We start from the raw sequence: 27,323 nt of genomic DNA, 5'->3' as shown, positions 1-27,323 counted from the left end.
AGACGGGCGACTTTCGATAATTTCGTCGACTATTGAAATAACATTACCTATGGAAGTCGCAGCCTCGCGACATGCACGATGTGATTGCTTGTAGCCCAAATAAGTGGACCAAAAAGTTAGCCGACAATTACCCGATCGTTGAATACGGCATTTTTGAACCTCACTTCAATGATCGAATTTAATGCCATGTGACGGAATGGGATGAACGACAATTGAAAATAAAACAAGTGAAGCGGAAAAGAAGGAAAAATACTGGGCAAAATGAACCGCACTTCGATGAGTCTCTTGAGGAGCTCAAAATACCTGGCAAGGAACGGCGCATCCATATCGCAACGACGATTTGCATCCTCAGAAACTCCTTCACCTACTGTAAGCCGTCCGATTTTTCTCAGTAGATGCATATTTTCAGTTCACGTACTTTTGTCAATTTGATTCTACATTATAGCTAATACCTACCAAGCGCACCTTCTACAAAACTTTCACTCGCCCTATCGCAAAAACTCTCCTGATGGCAACTTTCATATATCAATTGACCTATTGGGGCTGGGTGAAATTGGAGAAGGATGAATTGAAAGCAGGCAAACGTAGGGAAATAAAGGAACTCGAGGAGGAATTGGAGAAAATCAGTGGAGGCGCTATCAAGGGCGAAGATGTGAAAGTCAAAGGTATCTAAGGAGAGTTGGTGATACCTATGCGCGGGAATCAAGCACATAAGCACATAGTCACTTGCAGAACTATGCAGGGTGGAAATGAGGATTGAGAACTTTTGCGACCAAATAAAGTCGCTCTCATTATCTGGTGATGGTAGCTGCTAGTCTCAAATATTCAGTCGCAGTCGCTGTACCGCGACGACTTACAGATGAGATATCGTTTGCGACATACCCACCAGGTTCATGCTCGATTTTGCGCAAATCGAAACTGGAACATAGACAGACATTTTGTTTGTGCGGGGCCTTCCCGGGAACCGGTTGATTATCATTACGAAGACATGAGCTCCAAAATATGAACACCACAAAGATACCGAATTATGATAAACATCGACGTGCCTGCTTGCTTAGATTGCATCTTGATGTTTTGCCGGGGCGTGTTGCGCTTCGCAACATGATGTTGAATTTCCATCGAAGTCGATCAAATATCCTTAAATACTATATTAAAATTCACCAAATTTTTCATGCGACGATTCTTCCATCACCTCCCTGCTGTTATCATCTACACCTCCTACTTACTCAAAAGTTTAACAAAAAAAATTGTATCAAGTGTAGCAAACACACTTTCTCTTCTCTGTAATGAAATTCCTACTTACTTTGTCTAACCCCAATGGCTCAGGACTGCCTCCTCTTTTTAAATAATTGTATTGAGTCAATGATGCAATGCGAAGGAAGGAGTGGGCACTGGTATGAGTAAGGAAATGGAGTAGGGAAGGAAAGCAATCGAGTTACGTCTCACGAGTCATATAATATAAATCACATTGATGACAGCACGTGGTCACCGCATCTTGCCCGAATAATCTTTTTTTTGTCTACATAACTGTCAGCAGAAACTCAGAATGGGGTCTTGCCAAGAGAGCCAGATAGGAGAGAGTGTGTTTGCTTGTTTTGATGCGGGTCAGGGCTTGTGCGGCTATTTGTTTGAGAAATTGGGTACGATGGTGAATCAATGGTGAATTGGCGGATGGGTGAGAAGTGTGTGGTTGGGAAGCGAAGAATTTTTAGGCGGAGGTGGTGATGTCGGGGTGATGTGATTTGAATGATGTATGAATGAGCGGTGGACACAAAGTTTGGCTCTTTAGAGTACGAGGTGATGATCCTTCGAATGATCAACAAGTGTTATTTACATGACATTCATGACATCCCGAGCATCGTATGAAACTGATTAGCTTATATAAAAAATAGCATTGCATACCTAGTAGTACATCCATCGATATTCATATGTGCAATGATACCATAGAGCTATACCATTGAAAGTTGTGTAGAAGCAAGGGTAGGATATAACGTAGCCAAAGGTAAACTGTGAAGAATCAAGTGGAAATAGTTTGGAACAATCATATTAAACTTTTCCAAATATGGTATCTATCTAGCCGTCCATCACTTCGGCATATGTGAAATATCACTATATCAACTAAATCCCACTCATTCTTCATGTAAACCTTAACCGGGCTCGACTTAAGCACCCTTCCATTTTCCGAATCGAGCCCAATCTTTATACAAAGTTCCCCAAACTGCTCTAGCACTGGAATCCAGCCCATCAACCACAGCCTTGCGACCTTCCATATCCGTACATCCAAATATCGCATACAACCCAGGTGTCATAGCAGTTCTAACTTCTGACTTCATTGTCATTTCGAGGTTGAATTTTATGTATGTCTGTAGTATGATGTGCATATGTTGACCGGCAATCTTTTTGGCTTTGGCGACAGCAGATGTCAGATTATTCACGGATGAATGAGAAATGGAATTAGGTGTAGGGTCGCAGATCAGGGTGAGAAGACGGGTAAAAGATTCGGCAGCTATTGGAGAGAGAGTATTCGAGGAAGATGAAGTGATGCTTGGTTGAAAATGTGAGAGCCAGGGAGGCGGGGTAAAGGCCTGAAGAAGCCGCTTAGAGGTGTGAGAATGGGCTGTAAAGAGGCAGCGGAGAAGAGGTTGTAGAACTTGGATGACAGAATGAAGATGGCCCTCAAGACGGAAGCGGTGGTTGGTAAGAACGACCTTCATTAATGTACACAGACGAATGAAGATATTGCTCGCTTGTGAAGTAGGAAGAAGAGGTCCTTTGCTAGAGCATATTATCGCAACTATTGCAAGAGTGCGATCAATGGACCATTGGGAGAGGGCACGACGCTACATATTTGTTAGCTATATCGATGGAAGGTTGCGGAATTAAGACTCTTACTTTTGTCTTCAGCATCATCTCCATAATTTCCCCTAGCAAAGCAAATACTCGGTATGAATTGGTCTTGATAATCTGCGTGCAAAACAGATCGTATGCTAGACAAAGATCCATTGACCCTTGGTAATTCTTTGCATTAGCAGGCTCGTGTCCGACATCTATGAAGTGTTAGCTATAATCGGCAGGAGGTCAAAGCACAGTAGACATACTATCGCAGGCGCCAATAACATATTTGACGGCTACCAACTTATCCAGTTGAGTCAAACCAATCAGTTCTTCGCCCATTAAACGCTGAAGCAGTTGTAATTTTTCCGCGTTGCCCATTTCTGAGGTAATTGTCTCCATCTTTTTCTTTATGCCAGCCCTGCCGGCAGATGTGTTAATAAAAGCCTCTAAAGACATATGGAGGATTCCATCTTCGTTGCTCGACGCATGAGTAGCAAAGAATTCCGGCAACAGTTGGCGTACATCATCTACTTCTGGCTTCCCTTCATTCAGCTTGGCAATATATACTTGACTTTCTGTTGCGAGAGGTTCAATCTCTGATGATTCCACGCCCAAAGAATCTAGAGCCTGAAGAATAACAACAATTGATAATGAACCATCCTTATGATTCCCAACCTCGTCTATCTTAGGTTTTTTTTTCAGTCGCCTTTGCAGTTGGAGGAGAAGAAATTTTCTGAAGGATGTGCAATGGTTAGTCAAATCTTGGTTGCTGACGATAGCTAGATCATTAAGTTGCTTCGATTTAGTAACAAGCACAGCAAGTAATGACTGTGATGTAGAGATGAAAGGCAAAGTTTTCTCCCCTTGGTCTTCTTCTCGTCGCTAGTGTATTTCGAGAGTTTATCCTGGAAATAACTTATGGCGTCTAAGATATATTTGCGATTTTGAGACTGATCCAAGTTACTAGTCACATGTCTAATAAAGATCAGTAAACAAATAGCCAGGATAATATCAGTATGAATGGTACGTACGACAAAGTCAACTTAACAAGCTCTCTCAGTGTAATAAGAGTTTCCAACCGCTTAGGCATCTCCTCGAACCCGACTTTCTTGATCAATTTCTCAATTTCTTCGAATTCCTTATATTTCATGCCCTAGGATTGAATTAGCAACGTCTGGAATTTTGCTGGTTCTACTAACTGTATAAAATGTAGGGCGATGCATGATCTTCAATTTCAATGCTAGCACAGCGGGATAACACTCAGGGGACTGTGCCAAGACATCTGTTGACCAACTTTGCATAATCCGTTCTCTGTACTTCTTGCTGATCACTTCCAATGGAAGTCGTGTTAGAGATTCGATGACAGCATAATTACATATAAGAGTAGCAGTGAGGGGGTTTTCTTCTTGACTTTGACAGCTCAGTAGGACATCAATAAATCGACTTATGATGCTAGATTGGTTGAGTACACAATCTTGACGCAAAACTCCAAACCATAAAGCGGCGAATGCTTCATGATTCCATACATGCTCAGTTGTAGAGGTCTTAGCCAGAGAAGCTATCCAAAGGATATTTCTTAACAGCAAGTCGAATGAATTGCCTTGTAACTTTATGCCGAGTTCTAGAACACGGGATATTCTTGAAAGAGGCAATTGTAAAATGACCATGCAGTCCATTGGGCGCCTCGTGATAACGTGTTGAGGTGAATAGGCCACTTTTCATTATTTGCCACTTTTGATCAATCAAAGCACCAATAGAAGGACCTAGTTGTTCAAGAAAACGCAAAACCACTGGTGATGAAAGACTTTCCAATTTCGTTCCAATTTCGGACGCATTCCATGCTGAGCATGCACACCGAAAGATTTCCAAATTATCCAATCCTTTCTGACCGAACGTATGGGCGGACAATATGGTAAAGGGGCTCGCTTGCTGCTCCCACAGCTCAGAAATTTCTTCAAGATGAAGAGGTTGCATCCAATGGAAGGATCGAGTCAAAACCCTCCAAGCTCGCCAGCTATATCTGCCATTCAATTTGCCAAGATTCCCGTTATCAAAGATGACATGATACAGACGTGTTCCGATGATATCTACGACATCTTCTCTAGATATTGAATTTGCAATAGCTTCAAGGATGGTAACGACAGCGTTAGGTTGGTTTACGATCTCGATAGCTAGCCAATCAACTAAATGTACTATCTGTTGAATAGTTAAGGAATTTTCCAAAAGCTTAGAAAGCTCAACCTGTAGGCTTCATCCTCCCAAGCACAAAAGGCATCCGCCGGGAACATTGCATCTTCCTTTCGTGTTTGCTCAAACTTAACAAGCTGAGAGTACCAATGGCGCACAAATCCCGAGAGATCACGAGCTTTGGCAAATTCATCCATCAAAGGAACGACAATCTCGGATACAATATGTCGAGATTGTTCGGGCCAGGTAATTTCGAAGTAGACGTTAGTAACTCGCTCCAATACATCGTTCAATAAATTCTTGTCGCTATCGGCGATGAGGAAGACATTGGCATCGAGTTTCATCACGGTTTCTAGAAGGTACCAATCCGTGCTTCCCTCAGGCACAACATACTCCGCCGTTAAACTTTTGAGTTCTGGGAGGCCAAGATCCACTTCGTGTTGAATGGAGCGCTGAAGTATTTCGCGGATGGCAGAATTATGCGCCACTGTTTTGGTTGGAGGCATGGCAGATTTTAAGGTTGTAAATACTGTCTGAAGCCAGGCATTATCTGATGGTCGTCTTCGGCGGTCTCCATTAGACTGCAAAGACCGAATTGCAATGTCAAAAAGAATAGGAGCATTTGCGACATCTTGCAGAACTAGGACTCTCGTCAAACTCTGTAACAATGTAGAATCTTGCTTCTCGCCAGCGCTCGCTTTTGAAGGAATGATGATATTTCGAGCAATCAATTTCTCCAAAATTTCCTTCCAATCCTGTGTGGTTGAATCTACCTTCGTCATTTTCAACAATGCTAGTAAAGGTTCTGAGCAATGAAGAGAAAATTGCATCAGGTCTTCAGTTCCTGCCACGCGGTAGTCCAGATGTCGATAAAGGGGACATCAATTGAGACGATATAACCAGACCAGCTTTTTGACTTATAATCATCTGGCAAAGAGACATCCATGAGCCTAGAACCATGGCGGACGCTTCGGGCGTGGTTCGTACGACCGCTCGCATGTACTCCGTGGTAAAGGCTGGACTTCTACCATTCCCTGCTGTTCTTTGCGAGGAAGAGACTTTGGTGGATCGAACGATACTATTGATAGCAGTATGAATCGCCATAACTAAAGCTCGAAGGCCCTTGGCCGGACCATGATACGTATGGGTGACTAGTTCCCCGGTCCGTTTGCGCTTCTTCGAGATAATCGATGTTTCTCCCGAATCGGACCCTGACATTGAATCATTGTGTACCTCCATGCCAGAATCGTCAATTTCGCTGATCTCCTGTGCTTCCTGTAATGTCTGTTGTAGGGTTACGATAAACTTCTTTTCGGTGAGCATGCGTGCAGTATTCGCTAGTGGGATCGCATTCAACAATAGACGGAACAGGTGCCATGATGACGGTGTGGTTCTAGGGGAGCATTGTTAGCTTATGATCTTCAATCCAGAATGTAATAAACAATATACCTCGCAGTTTTATCCTTGGGAGACTGCAATTTCTTCAAAAGCCATCGTAGAAGCCATTCCTCTCTGCCATGAAATGAACCTGCCGCGCATTTCTTCTTGAAGGCTTTCTCTTCGTGTTTTTGATGATCCAGAACAGTAGCAACCTTATCCAAATCAATATCAACAAAATTTCCAGCTTCACGAATTTGTTCTTCGAACGGTGCCGATGCTTTCTCCAGCCCAGCAAGCTTTTCTTGCGCAATTCGAGATTTTGAATCCTATACAATCATTAGAACAAGTTTCAATATTAAGATGCCTATGCGACCACAGAATCACTTACCATTATTCAAAACTCTCATTGACAATTCGAATTGGTCAAATTCCCCTCCCTCGTCAATAGCTCAACTTTTTTTTGGAAGCCATTAAATCAAAAGCTGTAAGTGGCATAGTTCCCTGACAGAAAATATCACCGCCTTCTCGATAAGTACTAGCGCGTGCACGGATAATCATATCGATAAAATAAATTTTCAATCTTGACTACGACTTTGTTCCTTCCTTGCACAAAACTTCGATACAATTTCAAACGTTGCTCATTGCTAAACATGTCTCAAGACGAGATTCCACCAAGTAATGAAGGTACTGTTGCTGTCGAGGATATCTCTGCCTTGACTATCCAGGATCCTGAATCATCCGTGGCTGATGATCGTCCCGAACTCCCCCATCGTTCTCATAATCCCGAAAACAACATGAAGAGATCAGATCCGTTTCAATTTGGTTCTCGATATCTCAGTGAAAAAGACAACGTCTTCGAGTTCAATGCATGGGATCACGTCGAGACTGATGATACTTACAAGGAGTATGCAGAATTACAATATGCGAAGCAGCGCGAAGCTCCTGTATCGGAATTTGACAAAAGTACGTATTTTCCGCTTTCTCTTTTTCCAAAAATACTGTGCCAATTTTTGGTACAGTACTACTATGACGATAAATCAAAATTCATCTGAGGTTACTAGCCTCTGAATGATACAAATATAGCAATGTCTTTCGCTCCTATCTGACTGTAGTTTAATTTCTGAACTTGTTTGAACTTTTGTTTCTACCAAAAACTAACAGATTTCCCAAGGCAGATTCAATTCCGATCCCGCCAAATGGTGGAACAATTTTTACAAAAACAATACTGCCAATTTCTTCAAAGATAGAAAATGGCTCCAACAAGAATTCCCCATTCTTTCTCAAGTAACAGAGCCTACTTATGGACCTTGTACCATTCTGGAAGTTGGTGCAGGTGCAGGTAATACTGCTTATCCAATATTAAAACATAATCAAAATCCTGAATTAAAAATCCATGCTTGCGATTTCTCAAAGAAGGCAGTGGAAGTGATACGTGCGAACGAGGCATATGACACCAAGAATATCCAAGCAGACGTGTGGGATGCTGCTGGCGATGACCTTCCCCCCGGATTGGAAGAGGGTAGTGTCGATGTTGTGATCATGATCTTTATCTTCTCTGCACTTTCTCCTAGTCAATGGAATCGAGCCGTTCAAAATGTCTTCAAAATCCTTAAGCCTGGTGGCGATGTGCTGTTTCGAGATTACGGCCGTGGTGATCTTGCTCAAGTGCGTTTCAAAAAAGGTCGTTACCTAGAAGAGAACTTCTACATCAGAGGTGATGGAACTCGGGTATATTTCTTTGAAAAAGATGAGTTGGTCAACATCTGGACCGGAAAGCTTTCCGAGTCAGATGCTCAGGCTACAGATTCAACGACAGAGCAAGAGTCAGGCTTCGATATCATTGATTTAGGCGTTGACAGAAGGTTATTGGTTAATAGAGCCAAAGAACTAAAGATGTATAGATGCTGGATGCAAGGCCGATTCAAGAAGAAGTGCTTGCCTAGCACCAATTCAAAATAAATTTTATGTCCATGACACACTGCATTGATTTTTGTTTCTTATTTTCTTGAGGGTAGTGTCAACTGCAACACACTGAAACTCTCGCCACAACCTCGCGGGGTTTCGTAAATCTTTTTGCACATGTTGAGATTTGGTTCTCAATTCTCCTGGTTCACATCCGGCATAGAAATTCTTTACCTCCGCACGGCTCTTCTCCGGCGAGTATTCACAACCTTTCCGTTCTTTGTTTGGTCAACCTTCACTAAATCTGCAATTGTGGCTCCACGCCTAACAAATTTGAGTGATCAATAAAGGTGAATCAGGTGATAGGTGTGGATCTAGAGTAGCATTTTGATCTCATCATTTGATCTGTTGACGTATGAAGTATTTCTTAATCATCTGCATGGTGCTGAAGGCTATGCTATAGGGAGGCTTGAGAGGCGGTACTGTTCATATAGTTTCAAAACTCGGTTAGAGCTGGCGTTCACAACGATGGATTGACTGGAAATGCAATGCTAGCTAAACTTGCCTTCGACTAGGTGGTATATTGGTTCGTCTGATATATTTTAGGGGCAATTCAAGTGGCATGCGCCGAGCGACTGGTAGCTATTGGCGTCGCACCGCGATTTGGATGTACTAGCAATCAGAAACGGACTGCAGATATAAAACTTGCCTCTGCGTTCTATGTGCAGAATCAAATATCGGGTTCGTCTGAGTGAAGAAGCGTGAAATGGTCTAGAGCACGATGTGATCAGATGAAAGGGATGTAACGCTGCTCAGAGGCGTGCCCAGGTGGGTACTTGAACATGTCTGCAACAAAGAGAGAATGGCCACGAATTGCATGATGGAAGTAACTACTTAGCTAGACTACACGCTAGAAGGAACTAGATTGCCTAACTTGATGTCGTTTGAAGCGAATATGAACTTCTGCAGAGACTCCGAAATATGGGGCCCCACATGTCTTCAGGAGAATCAAGCTTACTTTTGGTAAGAATTATGAGTTATTCTGTTCGTCAGCTTTCCTAAATTCTTGTATCATCCATGCAGGAATAACTCAAGCTGGCCGATAGAACAGTGGTATACCCCAAAGCTAATAAAGGCCTTGAAACCTGTTGTATCAAAGTAGGCGACTTGAACAATGTCATCACAACTACTGGATATGTACCAGTGCAAGAAATTGATCCGCATGGTGAGAATTTTCACACGTTTCTTCCCAGACAATATATAGATAATACAGCTCGACCAGTAACAAGCTTACCACTAGTCTTCACTGTTGCGTTTACATCTATATATCATCACAGAGCTAAAGAAATATGAAAATCCAGACGATCTTGCATCTCATCTCAGCTCTCCTATCATCTGAGGCCTTCAGCCGAACACAATACAACAAGGGTGTTCTGCGGTATTGGAGCTCGGATTTCGGCATAATAGGACTCTTCTTTCATCACAAAATAATTCTGTTAGTTTAGTGAATTAGCAAGCGATATTGTAGCAACCATTAAAACCTTTCGTAATTCCCTCAACTCCAAGGAACCTTTACATACAACAACCTCTATTTGACAATACCTTTTCACAGACTGGCAAGCTCTTTTTATGAAATTTCCTTTCCATTTTGTTGATAGTATCAAGAAACCCCCGAACTTTACAATATTGTATGCTATTCACTTACTTTCTTGCAACAATTTCTAGAATACTTCAGACACAAACACAGAGACAAGACAGTTGATAAGCTTGACTTCAGGTTGTTGTACTAACCCCTTATCACTTCCCGGAAGAACGTGCCTGCAGAACCTGAAATAGGAAGACGAAACGATTGATAACCTTGACTTCAGGCTGTCAAACTAAATCTCTTATCACTTCTTGAAGGAACATACCCTGTCACACCTCTTGAATCTTCTTTTAGATTATTAAATACCAATCAACAGCAATGCCGCCGAGGAGGAACCAACTAAAGAGAAAACAATCTGTCGCAACCCGCAGCTCAGCCAGGCTAGCTAAGAAGCGTCTAATTGCTACGTCAGAGGAGGATGTGAAGATATCGGGGCCAGATGTCGAAGAGCCAGAGGTCAAGACAGAACCAGTGTCAGAGGATGAGGCACCACTTCCTGGTAAGTTATATCACCTACCGTTATTTAGAAGATAAGCTAAAATCACTGTTAGTTACACCCAGAATCAAGATCGAAGGAGGAGGTGATGATGGCGCCGAAGCAGATGACGAAGCTGAAGACATCCAGGGAAGAGGCAACGATGAGGATGAGCGACCAGAATCTTCTGAGAGTGAACCGGAGGTAGATACCCCTGATGATGAAACGGATTATGAACGGTACATGGCGTACGAGTCTGACGATCCTGAGTACCACGAAATACGACGCAGACGTGGTAAGCCTTATTCTCAATCCCATTTATAATCAAGCTAATATGGTGGAAGCAGAGATTGAGGTATCGCCGTTGCCCAACTTACCGCAAATTCCTCGATTGATCACGACACTTCGTGGTAATGGCAGGGATAACTCGGATCAACGCCTCATAGCCAGTTCCGGAACGAACAGGCTCCCAAACTTTTTCGATAAATATGGAACCCGGCATCATATCCCTATCGAGGTCTTTAAGCAAATATTAGACTCCCTGTATCAACAAAAAGATGACATTACCGCTACTTCAGTATCCCTTACCAATGTTTTCAATTACGGACTCGTCTTCGATATTTTTGGACTCAGTATGTGTGGGAAAATCAAGAATTTACTACAGTGTCGGCCAGTGGAAACATGGGAAACAGGTTTTTTTGACCTCCCATTTCTCTCTGCGCCATCCTCCAGGCCCAAGATTTGTCTTCGACATGTCCTTCATTCGTGGTTTCCAGAACGGCTCACGTGGATCCAGTATGGCAAAAAACTCATGTATCATGGTCCGATCTCCCTCAAGCTTATAAAAAGATACATAAGAAGAACTGAAGGGGAAGGACAACGCAGGGCGCTTAAGGAACATAAAACACGACTTGGGCAAGGTCAGGAGAATAAGTTACAAAGGCAGAGAGACAGAAAAGAGCGAATCGAAAATAGACGCAACAGAAGAATTGCCAGGTTGTCAGAAATAAGGGAAGCACACGCGGAGGATTCAGAATTCTCAGATGATCACAATTGCGTTGAGAGTCAATGTGCTCTTAATCCCGAAACGGCCCATAAGAAAATACATTACATCTCTTCCGGGCGCGACCCGGTTACGGATTCTGAAGCAGAAAATTCTTTTGTCGAAGACTCGGATGATATAGGATGGGCGACCGAGGACTCAATGCTAGCACCATAGTTAATTTAAAAAAATTAGCTAAATGTCTTTAGTCATAACAGTCATTTACCGTGATGTCTTTCACTGTGCTGTTGTTACACAGGTGGAGGAACATAAGGCTGATGTCAGTTGCGATATAAGATGCATCTAGTCAAAGAAGTCGGAGGTAATCAAAAGTACAAGAGCTACTGATTACGTATCAAGCAGGCACTGATGATGGATTGCTGGCGGTAAGTTTAGCAAAATACATTTGTGGGTGGTGACTGAATAAATAGGACAAAGGTTTTCCGATCCGGTGTATAACCTCTTGTTTTATTATCCGATTATATTATCATAAGCGAAAGGGGGGGGGGGGGGGAGGTTACACACGGAAGACTCTCATTGATACTCGTGAGAGACCGAAGCGAATCAAGTTTAGGAGAGTTTAAGACCTTTTATTTTATTTTACCAAATAGGGTTATTGCGAAGTGCATCTTCATTTACGAAAGTCTCGTGAGCTATTTTAACCACCAGGACAGCTACACCTTGATGCAAATCTCGAGTAACAATTGGTCCTGAAAAGTTGTTGCCATTCGTGAACAAAGACAGAATTGTCCACTACGAAAATCTTTATCTTGGGCTAATTGACAGTGCCGCAAATGTATTAGTGTCATGAATCTGCTGCCCAAACAAAGGGGACTTGACCATTCGCCAATACAAGGATCTATTTTCATGAGAAATAAATGGTAATATAGCAAGTAACTTGTATTCTCTAAATCATTTTTTCTCATTTGTACAATCGATAGATATATAACACCCGTAACAATGGGCCACCAACTTCGTGAACATATACCGGCTGTTAATGTGCTGCCAACCTTCCACCTGATCGAAGCGGAGATTCTGGATCTTTCATATGAGGCACTGGTACTACAGGTTGATGGGAATGTAAGACTGGATAAAACGGCAAGAGATCCTGCCGCCTGGAGAGCTCGTGTAGGTGATGGAGTGGTGGGCGGTCCTAATGGCAACCCTCCCGGTCAAATAGCAACTAAACTGGCAACGCAACCAACCGGTCCTCATTTAAGAGATAGGTGCACAATGTCTCTAAATGGTGCGTAAAATTCACAGGTACTTGCTAAGGTGTCTAGATAGTGAATAATAACGTTTATGTGTGTCTAGGACAATTGGGGACGCTTGGAGCCCCTGGAGCAATGCCGCTTATACTACTAGCGGTTAGAGTGGATGATCCTCATGATGACACACTCCAACCCCCTCCACTTGGAATTGCAATTGGAAAGGCGAATCATGATCACTTTTTAAGAAGAGGAGTTTCTCATATAATGTCCCGCGCAATGAATATCAGAAGGGGAATCCCTAACAATTTTGATCCCAACGATGATGATCAAGTCAATGAAAACGAATGGCAAATGAATCCACCTATATCTATTGCATTCCCTCTGATAGGATGTAGAACAGGGTACGGATTTATCAACGCGGCCGAGTGAGTTTTTTTTATTTTAAAAAGAAATGTATTGCCTTTGGTTTCCAGTTGTGCTTTGTCAACATTTTTTTGCTTTGGTATCTCCTCACAATACATCCGGTTGACTTCCCGAAACTGCTTAACACCCTCTTGTGGATAAGTGTTGACTTCTAATCTTTCAGAAATATCCTGAGCGCAATCATTGGATGGTATCACGACCCAAGATACACCCCACAGTTTGGTAACGCTGCAATGCGCGCTTTCACCATTCAAGATATATATCTCGTCGTTCCCCCAAGAACCACTGTAAATGTACGCATTCTCAAGCCTGCATTGATTCGATCTGCCTGGGAAAAGGCATGGGAGTAAGTGACTCTCCTCCATTTTTCTACTGTACTATGTTTTATAAACCACACGATGTCTTATGATATAGCTATTGACTGTCTTATTTATAGTCGATATCTGCCACCTGCTCTTGGCGCTCCACCCGTACGTTATGCTAGCGATGTCCAGGATGTCATAGATGATCAAATTCGACAACACGCGACCACATATTGGAAACCAGGTCTTGGTCAGGTTTTATTGATTGATGGTGTGGATAATGTGGCAGGAGGATTTCCACTAAACCTCACCCCGTGGCTACCAGAGAATATCACTGATGCCTGGATCAGACGTAATTGTAAAGTTCTTAGAGGAGGTAGAGTAAAGAGAGTGACTGATATTTGAATTTGACGTAAATCCGAAGGGGAAGGGAGGAGGGAAGAGCGTAGACTAGATGGAATTGTTGAATTATGATTGACCTTAAGAATAGAGCTTTGATTATTGCGAATTTCCCATCTCTAGAGGTCGTTCAAAATGCCCATCTTACCTATGACTTATGATAAGAATAAAAGACTTTCACTTGAATACCATTTGTATCAAGGTCAAGGAAGGGAGTAACACAAAAAATAAGTTTCACATAATAGCCGCATGCTGCAATGTAACTGAAAGACTCTATAACGATACGATTGTGAAGCTGGTTGCGTCCCCGTTCAACAAATCTCAACAAGATTTCATATATAGGGTTCAATATTCAAGCCAGTGGATAGTAGCAACTACAAAAGTCTAGAATGAAAGTCTGACAACGAAATATGTCGATTTCCTAAGACAATCAAAATGTTCAGGCAATCCGAAACAACGAATTTGTTTCGCAATTCGAATCAATTTCAAAATTGGCAGCGATGAAGAGTTACATACAGTCTACTAGTCCAGATGATTCGACAAACCAGGTTCTGACTAGAACAAGATGAAGATATCAATTGCAGTGAGCATAATATTTGGGCGTGCAGCTTTGCACTATATAGGTTCATCACGATAATATACGTTTATGATACAAAAGTCACCAATACAATCTACCCTGACCATCCACTGGTGCTCAAATATAGCTCCAGTCCATTAAAAATGACTTTCCACGAGATTTGACGTTAATCCTCACTGCTGCCAACATTGCGACAAGATGGGCATGCTCGTATACCTTATCAGAGCCCTATTCCCAATCTCAATTTTAATCCTAGTTTCAACAAAGAAAACCACACCAATCAATCAATCCCCATGAACATATTAATTCTGACAATAACGTTGGAACTATGCACTGATCAGGTGACCATTTACTGATACACGCACGCAAACCTGCCCCTGGTTCTGCAACCTGCTGACCATAAGCGAGCCATTCCCCTTGGCTTCGGGGTTTATCTAAACCCCGCCGAATCCGCATATAGGAGATAAGTCAAAGCGAACAAGCAAAACATCGTTCCTTACGCGAAATTTGTTTTCACATTTCCCTTTTTGGACGACGTAAAAGAATGAAGAATGTAAAATGAAGTAGGGATCAAGAGCTTATTTTTATCAATGATTGCAATGCTGATAACCTTCCACCAGTAGTATCTGGGTTGCGTCAAGACGATTCAATCCGTGGTATGCAGCATGGATATGTTTGAAAGTCTAGGCAGATATGACGCAAATGTATCATCCATTCATTGAGACATGGAGATGTCAGATTTGAACATTCTGTATATTATGAGGGTAATTATAAAAAGGTAACATTCCCTCGACTTAAAATGCTGCAGTTTGCTCCAGCTTAACAACATCAAGATCACCAAGCGCCAAGCATAACAACAAAAACTTAGAACATGACTTACAAAAACTCCATTATCGTCACTGGTGGAACCATTAACCTAGGTTACCAAGCTGCACTCAAGATAGCAAAAGAACATCCTGACTACCTCGTCGTCATTGCTTCCCGGTCCGATAAAGAAAACTCCGCCAAATCCATCAATAAAAGTCTACATCAAGACAATACTATTTTCATGCAACTCGATCTTTCCGATTCAAAAAGCGTTCGAAATTTTGCTGAGAAATGGATCGCTGATTCTACGAAACCTCAAATCAAAGCTTTGGTTTTGAACGCCGGTCTTCAATTCCCAGCCGGTCTCGTGATGACACCCGAGGGATTGGAAGCAACTCTTGCCATCGCTCATGTGGGACACGCACTTCTTTTCTTCCTCTTGTGTCCACATCTCGCACCTGATTCCCGCGTGGTTCTCACTTCGAGCGGCACACACGATCCTGCACAAAAGACTGGTATGCCTGAACCCGAATACACTACCGCAGAAGATCTCGCCCACCCTCCAGAATCCATGATCAAGGTTCCAGGTCGCAAGCGTTACACCACCGCTAAGCTTTGTAACGTACTATTCGCCTACGCGCTATCGCGTAAACTTGCTGAACGGGCCCCTGAGCGTCATGTCACCGTTACTGTGATGGATCCTGGTCTCATGCCCGGCACTGGATTAGCAAGAGAAGCAAACATGTTCGAGCATTGGCTTTGGAATTCTGTTCTGCCACACCTGATTTGGTTGCTTCGTTTGGTTGCGACACCAAACACACATACACCAGCAGAATCAGGTGCTGCACTTGCTAGACTTGCGACTGCTGCTGATATTGAGGGCACGACGGGGAAGTACTTTGAAGGACTAAACGAGATCAAGTCGAGCAAGGATAGTTATGACGAGAGTAAACAGGAAGACCTATGGAATTGGACGGTCAGTTATTTGGCAAAGGACGAACGGGAGAAGGCTAGATTTGAGTCACTCAAGTGAGAGCAGACATTCAAACAAGCCAACAAAAAGCTCATCTCTGTTTTCCAATCTCTATTGTAAGAATAATTCCCAAAAATGCTAAAAATGCTGAAAATGCTGCAAATGCTCGTTTCGTTAGCCAAGAAATCAGGATTCGCAATATGTCTTGCGGCGGTTGAAAAGGACTTGAGAAGATCTAGATGCGTGATTTTCATAGAGAGTCGAAAGATATACTATTGTAATCATCGATGGAAGAGGAAGGTTCTTTTAGATGGCTCGAGCATGGTACACTGAGTGGGGCATGTCGGAGAAAATCAATATTAAGCTCCCGCTGGGCAAAATCACGACATCGCAAATTTTACCTAACAATCCTCGCAATTCCTCACCAATTTCATCTATAATTGAATACCATATAAAGTAAGCCAATGAGAAAGAAATGAGTTACCTATAAAAATCCACTTAATCTCGAAACTTTTGACAGCTTTCGGTTCGCGACGGCATGCCTAGCTTCACATCCGTCATACTATCTGGATTTGTTCTTCTTGACTTCTTGTAAAAGCTTGGATTAGTATCACGTCTTCATCTCACCATATTCATCATATTCTTATGTACAATTAAGAATCGTCTGATTCCCTCTTGATGTTTAGCTGAACCTTCTTGCTTTGTAATATTAGCGAAGGCCTCGATTTATTCCCCTTTCACTCATAATTCATAACCTTGAGTACTCGAGCCATTCAATATCCCTCAAACCGACATAGAATCCAGGGCGTCAATAGTATCCAAAATATCGACAGGACCCTCGATCTTCAGATAACAACACCGAAAAAATGAGAGACTATTCGAATAACGCATCAAGTCTTCCCAAATATGGGGGTACGGATCAAGTTGGAGTGAGCCCCAAGACGGGAGTTGGAACACAAAGCGATTATAGTCAAGGTATAATTAGAGAACCATCCTAATAATTGGCTAGTCTTTTTTCGCTCCTAATTTCTGACTCTCAAATAGAAGAAGGGGAATCCGCATATCAAACTAATGATGCGCGCCGTCAAATTGGTCCAGTTTCAGCCATTTTCTTGATCTTCAATCGCATGATTGGAACCGGAATCTTTTCGACTCCAAGTACCATTGTTGCTCTTTCTGGATCTGTTGGACTAGCACTCTTTATCTGGGTTGCAGGTATGCTGATTGCTGCAGCTGGTCTTGCAACATATATGGAATTTGGTACCGGACTTCCACGAAACGGTGGCGAAAAGAACTATCTCGAATATGTTTTCCGGAGGCCGAAGTTTCTCGTCACTAGCATGTATGCTATGTATGTAGTACTACTCGGTTGGGCGGGTTCGAATTCCGTGGTATTTGGAGAGTATATTCTAAGTGCTGCCGAAGTTGAGGTAACTCGTTGGAATCAGCGTGGAGTAGGATTGGCCTGTATCACAGCCGCTTTCTTGATTCATGGATTTTCTGTGAAGTGGGGATTGAGACTTCAAAATCTTTTGGGTGTTATCAAGCTTCTAATTCTTCTCCTGATCATCATCTCGGGATTTGTTGCGCTTGGTGGCCATCTCAGAATCGAGAAGCCAAACAATTTTACAAATGCCTTCGAAGGAACAACTGGTAGCGCGTAAGGAAACTTCCCTCAATTCAAATTATCATCTGACTTTGTGTAGCTACGGAGTCGTAACAGCTCTCTATAACGTTATCTGGAGTTATATCGGCTATAGCAATGCCAATTATGCGCTTTCCGAAACCAAGAATCCAGTCAGAACACTAAAGATGGCCGCGCCAACAGCTCTCGCTATAGTTGGCGTGCTTTATATGCTTGCAAACGTATGTTGGCGATATCGAGATCTTCCACGAAATAATACTGATGTATAGATTAGATTGCATATTTTGCCGCCGTACCAAAGGAGGAAATTATGACTTCGGGTCGTATATTGGCTGCTTCATTTTTCAGAAACATGTTCGGATCCCGCGCCGAACGTGTATTGTCTGTTTTTGTTGCCCTTTCAGCATTCGGGAATGTTCTCAGTGTCATATTCTCTCAAGGCAGAAGTAGGTTGCTTCATATAACTTCCATCAGAATATCTTGCTAACAACTTTTAGTTGTACAAGAAATTGGTAGAGAAGGAATCTTGCCATTCTCCCGACTTTGGGCAAGCAACAAGCCTTTCAACACACCATTCATGGGCCTTTTTGAACATTGGCTGGTGTCTGTGATCATTATGTTAGCTCCACCACCAGGAGATGCTTACAACTTTATTCTGAAGTATGTCCCTATTTCCTCAAGATCTTGCTGTCGTTTAACTAACACAACTCAGTGTCATCTCCTACCCACTTGCGGTAGTAAATGTCTTTGTATCTCTCGCTCTGCTGATTCTTTATGCTCGACCATTTTCAGCTGATCGCCATCCACAACATTGGGCTCCACCTTTCCGTGCTACTTGGCCTGTGGTATTATTCTTCCTTCTCTCGAATGTCTACCTTGTCGTTGCACCATTTGTTCCACCTGATGAGGGACAAAATGTTTACGAGAGTCTGCCATACTACCTTCATTGTGTCGTGGGCATTGCATTCTTCGGCGCAGGAGCTATTTACTGGTTAATTTGGGCTCAAATATTACCCAGAATTGGTGGATATAAACTTGTTCGAGAGACTATCGTCACCGATGATGGATGGAGTGGAAGTGTTTTTAGGAGGATCAAATCAGAATAGATGACGAGAAGCAATTGGTATAAGAAGGGGGCAAAGGAGTAGAAATTATTGGTATCAACACTTTATAAGAATAATCATAATAACAACAACAAATTCAACATGTAATAGCGAGTAAATAATTGAGGTTCCGATGATCGTTGTTGTTGATGTATTACTAGTTGTGTAAATAAGGCTGAAAAATGACATCCAATCACATATACGCTATCCCTCATCCAATCTAGCTCAAAATGCCACCCTATCATACCCGCTTCCCGCCTCCCGCCTCCAATCCAGATGAACATGTTCACAAAGCAACTTATGTCAAACTCACCTTGCAGTAAATTCACAACGCATAACAATAATGCTTCACTGAGACCCACAACCATCTGCATGCCTCAAATACCGCGTCGTTCTCCTCGCGCAAATTGATATCTGTTATCCGTAACACAATGGCACCATTACTCGAAGATCCTCGTATCCGACAGACCTGGAATCAATTCTCACAGAATGCGGAACATGCAACAGAAAATGCAGCGGCAGGTATATGGACTTTTCAACATAATTATTTAAATCCTTGCTTTTCAACCATCGGTAACGGCTTCAATTCGTGTACAGCACAATGTTTTCCAGGACAGGAAGAAAGGGCGAGGAGATTGCGGGAAAGAGGGCGGACAAGAGGACGCGCAGAGTTTAGTTTCGATTTTTATGACGATTGGGATGAAGATGAAGGCATTTTAGGAGGATGGGGAAATGACGAGTTGGATAGACTATTGGCAGGAAGTGGATCGCATTCTGGAAATGTGAATGAAGCGCCAAAGAGGAAGAGAGGGATGAGTTACGGAACAAGAGGAAGAAAGAAGGGATTAGAAGGCGACCCTACAATTATACCGAGCACAAGCGCTATAGGATTTTTAGGACGTTTACCTTGGAAACTAGGCGGGACACTAAGATACAAACCCAGCGCTGCAGATCTACAAGAACATCCTGGAGCGCATCGATCGGATTATAATGGAGTTGGAGAGGAAGCAGATGCATTAATGGGAGATGATCTTGATGATGATGTGCGGGATTTCATGAGAGGACATACGAGGAATAGGAGTTCGACACAAAGCTCAGGAGAAACTTCGGATTCATTTCGATCGAGAGGGGATTTATTCCCTAGCGACGAAGAAGATGCAGTACCTTTAAGTGACGAGTTTGCAATGGTACTTGAAAGGCGAAACACAAATTCTGGTACAGACGATAAGAGCAGTGGGAAAACGCGAAGTAGTAAAGGCAAAAGACCTGCGCAGTCAAGGGATGCATCACGAACTACACAATCATCACAAACATTACGACCAAAAGGCGTCCGCTCGGGTTCAGGGACGTCATCAAAGAGTGCCCCAGATCTCTCAGAGCCTGACTTGATCAACACCTTGTCAATTGAAGATTTACAACTAGAAGAGGAAAGGATACGTTTAGAAGAAGATGAAGAAGTGGAAAGGAAACGACAAGCAGCGTTACGATTGGCCCTGGAACGAGGACTTCATGCAGAGGATATTGCTGAACCTATTTCATCAGAGCCAAAACAAGATATAGACGAAGTAGAAGATGAGTCAACTCAACCTGAAGCAATCGAGGTAATACAAGCCACCGAACTACCTGGAGCTCAATCAGAATCACAAGATGATGACGATACCACGGAAATAAAGGAGATGGATAACGACAAAGAAAATAATTTTGTCCCTGCGAGACTACCAAACTTTGGTTGATGGCATTCGATCAAACGCGTTACACGGCCAACTTCAAAGGAGTCTTTAAGACGGCAATGATGAAAAGTTCAAATTTGACGGGTTTACCATTACCAAGCCAGGCCTGGGTGTACCCCGAGGATTGGATTAAGATACCGGTATGTGCACAATCTTCGTCTTCCAGAAGCATAGAGTTTTCTCAAACAAAGGAGAATCATCCCACGTACTGCTCGCGGGAAGTCATGATTATGTCATCAGCATCAAAGTAGAGGGCATGGAAGATCTAGGCTTCAAGCTACAGCTTCCGGCAGATCTTGCGATGCGTTGAACCGACTAGTAGAGACTACAAGAGTACCCTCCAAAATTCCAATCTCTTGCAAAACTTCCTAGTAAAATTCATCAGCACAACTCAGCAGAGCGCACGAAACCTCGACGACGAGTAATGGTGAGCCGAGCGAGCCGGAATGAAAATCGCGGAACAGGAGGGAGGGAAACGACGAGAGGATTGTCACTAGTTAGATAGCATACTGCAGATGACAGGTGACAGAATACAGATTACAAACAACAATTGATAGTCGATAATCGATAATCGTCAGAACAGATAAATAGGCGTTACCAGAGACAGAGAGAGAAAAAGAATATGCGAAGTGCTCGCTACACTTGGATGATCGATGACTCTGGGTATTCATTCGATGATCTAATTCATATGATAAAATATGATCATTGCAGACAGGAGTTTGGGCGGGGTTATGTTTGGGGTTGTAAAGTAATGTGTTTAGTATGGAGTGTGGGATATGGGATATGGGATATGAGATGGGATGGGATAGGATGGGATAGGATATATAGATGTTGTGGGTAGTTTAATGGAGCGATTAACGAATGATACAAGCTTTCTAACGATATTGTGTTGCCATGTGATGTCGTGTAGTGTGTGTTAGGTCGTTGGTGTAAAATTTCTATCGTCTGAACAGGTATCATTATTCTTAATCTCTTGACCAAGATACATAGATTGAGTATATCAAACCCCAATTCGCAACGAGCCCATGTGCCCAGTACCTAAATCTCTCAAGCTCCCAGCCACAGATCACCTGAGCACTATGCACTACACTCTACCCAAATCAAAATCTCATTAAACCCCCAGAATCATACAATTCCCATCTCCCATCTCCTCTCTTCCCCCAACGCCCTCCCACCCCTCACAATTTACTCTTCCCCGCACTCAAAAACCCATCCGCCTTCCTCAACATGTCCACCGCCTCCCCAACCATCTCATCCACAATGACACCCGCAGGTTTGATATCCTCAATAACCCCCGCCACCACCCCCATCAAATGCGGAATGTCCACATCTTTTCCCTGTTCCATGTCGTATTCGAGGGGCGTGATACCTTTCCGAGTTAATTCTTTGATTTTGTCCGGTTGGGATTCCCAGGCTTGTATGTACTAGAAAGACGGGGAAAAGTATTAGTATAATGAGTAACTTATTAAATCATAGATAAATCAAGGAGATTGTGATAACGAGAACGAATGAGAAGGGAAGAAGGGAAGTAAGAACAAAAAGGAAAATCTCACATCGTTCATCTTAACTCTCAACGGTCTCCCCGACACAACCAACGTCCTCAACGTATCCTCAAACCTCGCACTGACCACCTCTTCCTTATGAATCCTACTACACCCCGCCTCCTCACTCGCCACAAATCTCGTTCCCACCCACACTCCACACGCACCCTGCATCAAACTACTCGCCAAACCCCTCCCATTATAAATCCCTCCCGCCGCAACAACCAACGCCGTCTCCCCCTTCAACATCGCGGGTTTATATTTCCGCGCCACATCCACCACCGCCGGTATCAAAATGCTATTCGGTATATCCCCCGTATGACCCCCGCCCTCTCCTCCCTGCGCACACACGATATCAACCCCCGCATCCAAGGCTTTCACAGTATGTTTCGGAGCGCCAACCATATTCATCACCAGGATCCCCGCATCGTGTAATCGTTTTATGACGTGTGGAGGCGGAATCCCTACGGCGGAAATGAAAAGTCGTGCGCCTTCTTCGATGGTCACATCGATAAGCGCATCGAGTTGGCCGTGGGTATAATCGTGGTTTGTAGCGCGAGCGCCTTCGCCTACTTTGGGGAGAGCAAGATCGACGCCAAAGGGGAGAGAGGGGTCTGATAGGTTGGATTTGAGGGAGTGGATTATTTCGCGGAGTCTGGGGGGTGTTAGTGAGGTTTATGGGGGAGGAAGAGGGAGAGGAGATGTACTGTTGAGGCGTGTATCCTAATCCTCCTATACAACCCAATCCACCTGCATTACTGACTGCAGCTGCAAGTGGACCGCCGGATGTACGAGCCATGCCGGCGAGTATTATAGGATGTTTGATACCGAGTAAAGTGGTTAGGGGAGTGGTTATTGGACCTTGAGTCGCCATTGTGTATTGATTTTTGTATTTTCGGGATATCTGTTTGTAAGATTACAACTTATGGTGCTGAGTTTTGGATCTGATGTCACTCAAGGGGGTGCTTGGATATATACGACCTTAGCAATTGATCTAGTGAAATAGATGTGTGGAACAGATGAACAAAATTGAAGTGAAACATAGTAAAAAGATAGATAATATGGGGTAAGACGGATAAGCTCGTTGTGGAGTAAATAAAATCAGGGGTTCTGTGGGGAAGTACCGAGGTTATCGGATCGATAGATCTGCGATTCGTTGAGATGAGGCTGTGGGGGTCGAAAGGAAATCACATGAAAGAGAACGACGTTATATATAAATCTTGAATCGCGAAGAGATTGCATTGATCAAAATGTCTGAACATCTCGATGTTGGGTATATCTAGATTATTAGAAAGTGCTCGCTAGGTATAGCATAAAATCAATATGATATCCGAATTCCTCATTCATCCCCTCTGTTCGCATTGTGCGACCCATTGATCCTCTTGACACTTTGATCCTCCCGCACCTTTGCCTTGCTCGCACCTCTGCCATCCTCACGAGTTGATTCTCCTCACACCCGAATCCCCTCCTCTCACCTTTCAACAACAGTGTGAAATCTCAAATGCCGGCGGTACCGCCCCCTTTTCATTCCTCATCGCAAGTAAATGGTAGTAAATCGTCATACTGTCCTCAGGACTGTCGTGAAGCAAGCTACGCCACTCGCTTTTGAACATAATGTACAATGCTGGTCCGAATCCATTGAATTTGCGTGCCGTTTCATAAGCGATGATAGTACCACGTTCGCATTTCTGAAGAACCATGAGAAAAATCCAAAGACGACATGCTGATCGAGGCCAGGTCCATTGAGGGACGCTTTCGGTTGTGATTTCGTCTCCGCCGGGGAAATCGCGAAGTTCGGCTTCGAGATAGCCTGCTAGTCGAGATCTCACATATGGAGGTGGGAAAGCAGATTCTGTGTGTTCGCCGGGTACCTCTGATTCTGAGGATGATCTGGATGCCATTTCATATCGATCGTGGGATTCTCTTCCTATGGTTGAACACCTTGATGTTAGTAATTTGAAGGAAACGAAATGCAAACAAAAAGTTATTTGTTGAATTTTCATCATCATAATTCCAGAATCGATTGAGCATACATACTTTCCAATCTTTCTTCTCCAGGCCTCAAATTCTCCTCTGTTGCCTCCTCTCTTATCTCACTCTTTATCCCCTCGAAGATCGTTGGAAAGTGTGACATTGCGGGATTTAAAGTTCGAAATGGTAAAGTGGCAGAGTTGACTTGAAGTTGCAATCAAGGTTGAAGTTACGAAGGTTTAAATACCTATCAACACAGACCTCTGAGAAAAACAAGGGGATTTGCAAAAGTGAATTACTATTGAAGTATCAGTAGGTACCTACTGATACTTCACATATTAAGAAAGTACACAATCAGGGTCTTAGAGATCCCGTGTGGACGTCATTAAGAGCTTTAAGCTTTAAGAGAAGTTTGGAAAGAGTCTCGATGCTCCACACACGCTACAAGGTCTACCCCGCCTTCCACTGTGGCCTTTCTACCGCACTCTTAACTTCGCGCGAACCACCTGCGATCTTCAGTGTTTTGGTTGATTTGATACGTTAGTCTACGCGTACTTCAGCCTCATTCACTGCTGCTGAAATTATGAATCTCATGTGAGTAATTGTTTTCCCTCTTCATCAACTGTTTCATCAATGATAATATCGTATTCAAATGTAACCTCATTGTGGAAATATGAAATCATCAAGCTAGGAATCGAGTTCCCGAGTGGTCATGTACTATTATTGACACGACGTACTCTATATTCATCCAACGAATCTCTATCTACACCAGTTAATGAATCATCGACCACCATCTCACTACTCAACCTCCATAGAATCTCAAGTTTAGGTCACCAGAATTCCTCGTCCTCCCATCCTTCAACCTTCTCGGCTCATCTTCGAGACTACTGCTCAACATTCACATACTCCACCCGCAAGTTCAAATCCATCCGCGCCCTCTTTGATAGCAATCGCTCATCCAAACATCCTTCCTTCGCCAATCTCAGACCATTCTTAAAAGCGTTCCAAATTCTCTCATCGGAAAGCGCAGAAAACTTCTCGGGACCATCCAAATAACTTGAGTAATACGAATTAATCAGACCAGTTGTGTAAATTACCTGATCATCGATGTATTTCTTTGCTTGATGAGTGGTGGTTGCATCATACACGATAGTGTCATCATCATCTCCGAGATCTGGAGTACATACGCATTGTATCCAGTGGCTCATCAAGTCCCAACTCTGCTCTCACAGTTTGCTCAATTTCGATCTCATCCTGGGCCAAGCTCCATTCACAAAGCAAATTCTCCAACTGATTCTTAAGCTTAACATCCAATTATTCTACTCCAAAACGTGTCAAATTGGCTTGTATTTGATGTATTTTTTCTACTGCGCCATCAAGACCTTTCAATAGGGTTGCGAGGTCGATACTGGTCAGTAACTTCACCAGCCATGACCATCCAGATACGACTAGGAAAAAGATATCATATTCATAAATTAATCAATCAACGAATTCAAAAAATTGCAAAACTAGGTATTGAAATTAAGAGCTGTCAAGTTTGGAATTACGTGCACTTGCAGAACCAAGTATTTGATGGTTCAGTACCCAGATCAACCGCGCGCTCATTTTATCATTCCTTCGTGCTTTTCTCTCTCCATGACTACTAGGTGTATATAAATAAACATTGTCTCTTTTTACGACAGCATCAAGGTATCTATGCATCACGTCTCCAAATTTTCACACTCCGTCTATCCCTTTACAAAATCCTCATTCAATCTTTCAATCATCACAAGATTCTCACAACCTTCAAATCTCCCTCTCCACCATCAACCTCCACCCATCCACCTCCTTCGATTCTCTTTTTCCACTTATTGCTCTCATCTCTCGCCGTCACAATCGTCATTCTCAGTACTACACCTTCTCCTTGGCTACTCTCATGTTCCTTCTCCAATTGCTGTTCTTCCATTTTTGTGCTTGTCCAACGACCAAAAGCCCAGTTGAGTATGTACTTGGCAGATTTTGGTGTGAGATCAGAATTAGAATTTGACGAGGATGGAGATGCAGAGATATCGGATTCGGGCGGCGAGAGTGAAGAATCGGAAGGTGGAATAGGAGAACTTGAGGATAAAACTGCTTTAATGCGGTATACTTCATCTTTGGGTGCTTTGGTGAGAAGTTTGTTGAGAGGAGCGAGAGATATTGTTGAGGATGGAGAAGATGATGCGAGAGTTATGGATAGGACTTCGACTTCAGATTGATGGTCGTGAGAATGTTCGTGTTTGTGATCGCCATTTTTATGATCATGACTATGACCATTTTCCTTTCCATCGATATCATCAATCAACCCTCTAGCCAATCCACCGTCAACTCCGCATACGACATCTACTCCCACTGATCCCTTATCACTCTTGACCCAAGCAACCTGAACTTCCAAGTCCCCTAATCTATCCAAACATTCATCGAACCTTCTCTCACTAACCCCCTCCCACTTATTAAAAACCACCAAATCCGTATATTTTGCCTGTAATCTCGCCGTGTAACTTGTATCTTCATACCCCTCCCAATTCTCCACATCAATCACCGAAATCACACCATCCAGCACATAAGCCCCCTTTGTTTCCCTCGCAATCCTATTAACTTCCATTGCCAACGTGGCAGGAAAAGCCGACCCAGATGTTTCAATTATAATTCTATCCAAACTCCCCTTCTCTTCCTTCCCAGTTGATTCATTGACTTTAACTGGTAAACTTTCTTGCAGTTCTTGAAGCGCCGAAGATAGAGAACCGACGAGATTACAACATATACATCCGTTGAGCATTTCCCGCACAGAAGTTATAGAAGATGAAGATGCAAGTTGCGAGTCGACAGCTAGATCCCCAAATTCATTTTTGAGAAGAGCGAGACGGTAGGAGGGGTTGAGGGCGTGTAGTTGTGGGAGTAGGTTAAGAATTAGAGTTGTTTTCCCTGAGCCGAGGAAGCCGGTAAGGATAGTTATGGGGATCGGCGACATGATGAGAGAGTTTCGAGGTCGTGTTGAGAGAGGGTAGTGGAATTCGTGGTATTTTGGAGTGGCAGTGATGAGGTGATGGCAATAATTGAAATATAGATGGAGGGGTAGTGATGGGTGGAGGGGCACTTGGGAAAAAGAAATTCTCTTATCGCTTATCGCTTCAGTGATTGTCATTCAACTCAACCT

General features: G+C 43.1%; 11 protein-coding genes across 11 annotated transcripts; 7 read left to right on the top strand and 4 right to left on the bottom strand.

Annotated features, from left to right (window-relative positions):
- Positions 1-261: 261 nt before the first annotated feature.
- On the top strand, positions 262-700 carry Bfra_004733 (uncharacterized protein; the record flags this gene model as incomplete). The annotated part of the gene is made up of 2 exons (XM_037335130.1): positions 262-369; positions 461-700. The coding sequence occupies 2 exons, from the start codon at positions 262-264 to the stop codon at positions 671-673; spliced, it is 321 nt and encodes a 106-aa protein (XP_037193664.1). The 3' UTR covers positions 674-700.
- Positions 701-2,162: 1,462 nt separating this feature from the next.
- Bfra_004732 (putative urb2 npa2 family protein) lies at positions 2,163-6,793 on the bottom strand (the record flags this gene model as incomplete). The annotated part of the gene is made up of 11 exons (XM_037335129.1): positions 2,163-2,840; positions 2,893-3,047; positions 3,099-3,614; positions 3,665-3,810; positions 3,867-3,988; positions 4,035-4,393; positions 4,500-5,027; positions 5,102-5,866; positions 5,940-6,415; positions 6,472-6,728; positions 6,791-6,793. The coding sequence occupies 11 exons, from the start codon at positions 6,791-6,793 to the stop codon at positions 2,163-2,165; spliced, it is 4,005 nt and encodes a 1,334-aa protein (XP_037193663.1).
- Positions 6,794-7,027: 234 nt separating this feature from the next.
- Positions 7,028-8,361, top strand: Bfra_004731 (putative actin binding protein; the record flags this gene model as incomplete). The annotated part of the gene is made up of 2 exons (XM_037335128.1): positions 7,028-7,365; positions 7,574-8,361. Exons 1-2 carry the CDS (start codon positions 7,053-7,055, stop codon positions 8,359-8,361), a joined length of 1,101 nt encoding a protein of 366 aa, XP_037193662.1. The 5' UTR covers positions 7,028-7,052.
- A 1,906-nt stretch (positions 8,362-10,267) lies between these two features.
- On the top strand, positions 10,268-11,643 carry Bfra_004730 (uncharacterized protein; the record flags this gene model as incomplete). Its single annotated transcript, XM_037335127.1, has 3 exons — positions 10,268-10,448; positions 10,501-10,719; positions 10,769-11,643. The coding sequence occupies 3 exons, from the start codon at positions 10,268-10,270 to the stop codon at positions 11,641-11,643; spliced, it is 1,275 nt and encodes a 424-aa protein (XP_037193661.1).
- A 783-nt stretch (positions 11,644-12,426) lies between these two features.
- Bfra_004729 (putative dehydrogenase reductase protein) lies at positions 12,427-13,807 on the top strand (the record flags this gene model as incomplete). The annotated part of the gene is made up of 4 exons (XM_037335126.1): positions 12,427-12,712; positions 12,781-13,102; positions 13,264-13,446; positions 13,537-13,807. The coding sequence occupies 4 exons, from the start codon at positions 12,427-12,429 to the stop codon at positions 13,805-13,807; spliced, it is 1,062 nt and encodes a 353-aa protein (XP_037193660.1).
- A 1,442-nt stretch (positions 13,808-15,249) lies between these two features.
- Bfra_004728 (putative dehydrogenase reductase protein) lies at positions 15,250-16,218 on the top strand (the record flags this gene model as incomplete). Its single annotated transcript, XM_037335125.1, has 1 exon — positions 15,250-16,218. One exon carries the CDS (start codon positions 15,250-15,252, stop codon positions 16,216-16,218), a length of 969 nt encoding a protein of 322 aa, XP_037193659.1.
- An 806-nt stretch (positions 16,219-17,024) lies between these two features.
- Bfra_004727 (putative high affinity methionine permease protein) lies at positions 17,025-18,909 on the top strand (the record flags this gene model as incomplete). The annotated part of the gene is made up of 6 exons (XM_037335124.1): positions 17,025-17,133; positions 17,203-17,818; positions 17,865-18,024; positions 18,078-18,249; positions 18,301-18,463; positions 18,516-18,909. 6 exons carry the CDS (start codon positions 17,025-17,027, stop codon positions 18,907-18,909), a joined length of 1,614 nt encoding a protein of 537 aa, XP_037193658.1.
- Positions 18,910-19,136: 227 nt separating this feature from the next.
- On the top strand, positions 19,137-20,639 carry Bfra_004726 (uncharacterized protein; the record flags this gene model as incomplete). The annotated part of the gene is made up of 2 exons (XM_037335123.1): positions 19,137-19,208; positions 19,263-20,639. 2 exons carry the CDS (start codon positions 19,137-19,139, stop codon positions 20,637-20,639), a joined length of 1,449 nt encoding a protein of 482 aa, XP_037193657.1.
- A 1,175-nt stretch (positions 20,640-21,814) lies between these two features.
- Positions 21,815-24,311, bottom strand: Bfra_004725 (putative 2-nitropropane dioxygenase protein; the record flags this gene model as incomplete). Its single annotated transcript, XM_037335122.1, has 5 exons — positions 21,815-22,060; positions 22,190-22,832; positions 22,885-23,081; positions 23,692-24,104; positions 24,215-24,311. 5 exons carry the CDS (start codon positions 24,309-24,311, stop codon positions 21,815-21,817), a joined length of 1,596 nt encoding a protein of 531 aa, XP_037193656.1.
- Positions 24,312-25,032: 721 nt separating this feature from the next.
- On the bottom strand, positions 25,033-25,753 carry Bfra_004724 (uncharacterized protein; the record flags this gene model as incomplete). The annotated part of the gene is given in 4 exon segments (XM_037335121.1): positions 25,033-25,322; positions 25,336-25,450; positions 25,472-25,596; positions 25,696-25,753. The coding sequence occupies 4 exon segments, from the start codon at positions 25,751-25,753 to the stop codon at positions 25,033-25,035; spliced, it is 588 nt and encodes a 195-aa protein (XP_037193655.1).
- A 160-nt stretch (positions 25,754-25,913) lies between these two features.
- Bfra_004723 (putative nucleotide-binding domain containing protein) lies at positions 25,914-27,137 on the bottom strand (the record flags this gene model as incomplete). The annotated part of the gene is made up of 1 exon (XM_037335120.1): positions 25,914-27,137. One exon carries the CDS (start codon positions 27,135-27,137, stop codon positions 25,914-25,916), a length of 1,224 nt encoding a protein of 407 aa, XP_037193654.1.
- Positions 27,138-27,323: the final 186 nt, after the last annotated feature.

Source organism: Botrytis fragariae, assembly GCF_013461495.1.
Source record: "Botrytis fragariae strain BVB16 chromosome Unknown tig00000050, whole genome shotgun sequence".
NCBI classification, from domain to species: domain Eukaryota; kingdom Fungi; phylum Ascomycota; class Leotiomycetes; order Helotiales; family Sclerotiniaceae; genus Botrytis; species Botrytis fragariae.
The sequence above is the reverse complement of the archived record's forward strand: the minus strand, read 5'-3'. Positions and strand labels throughout refer to the sequence as shown.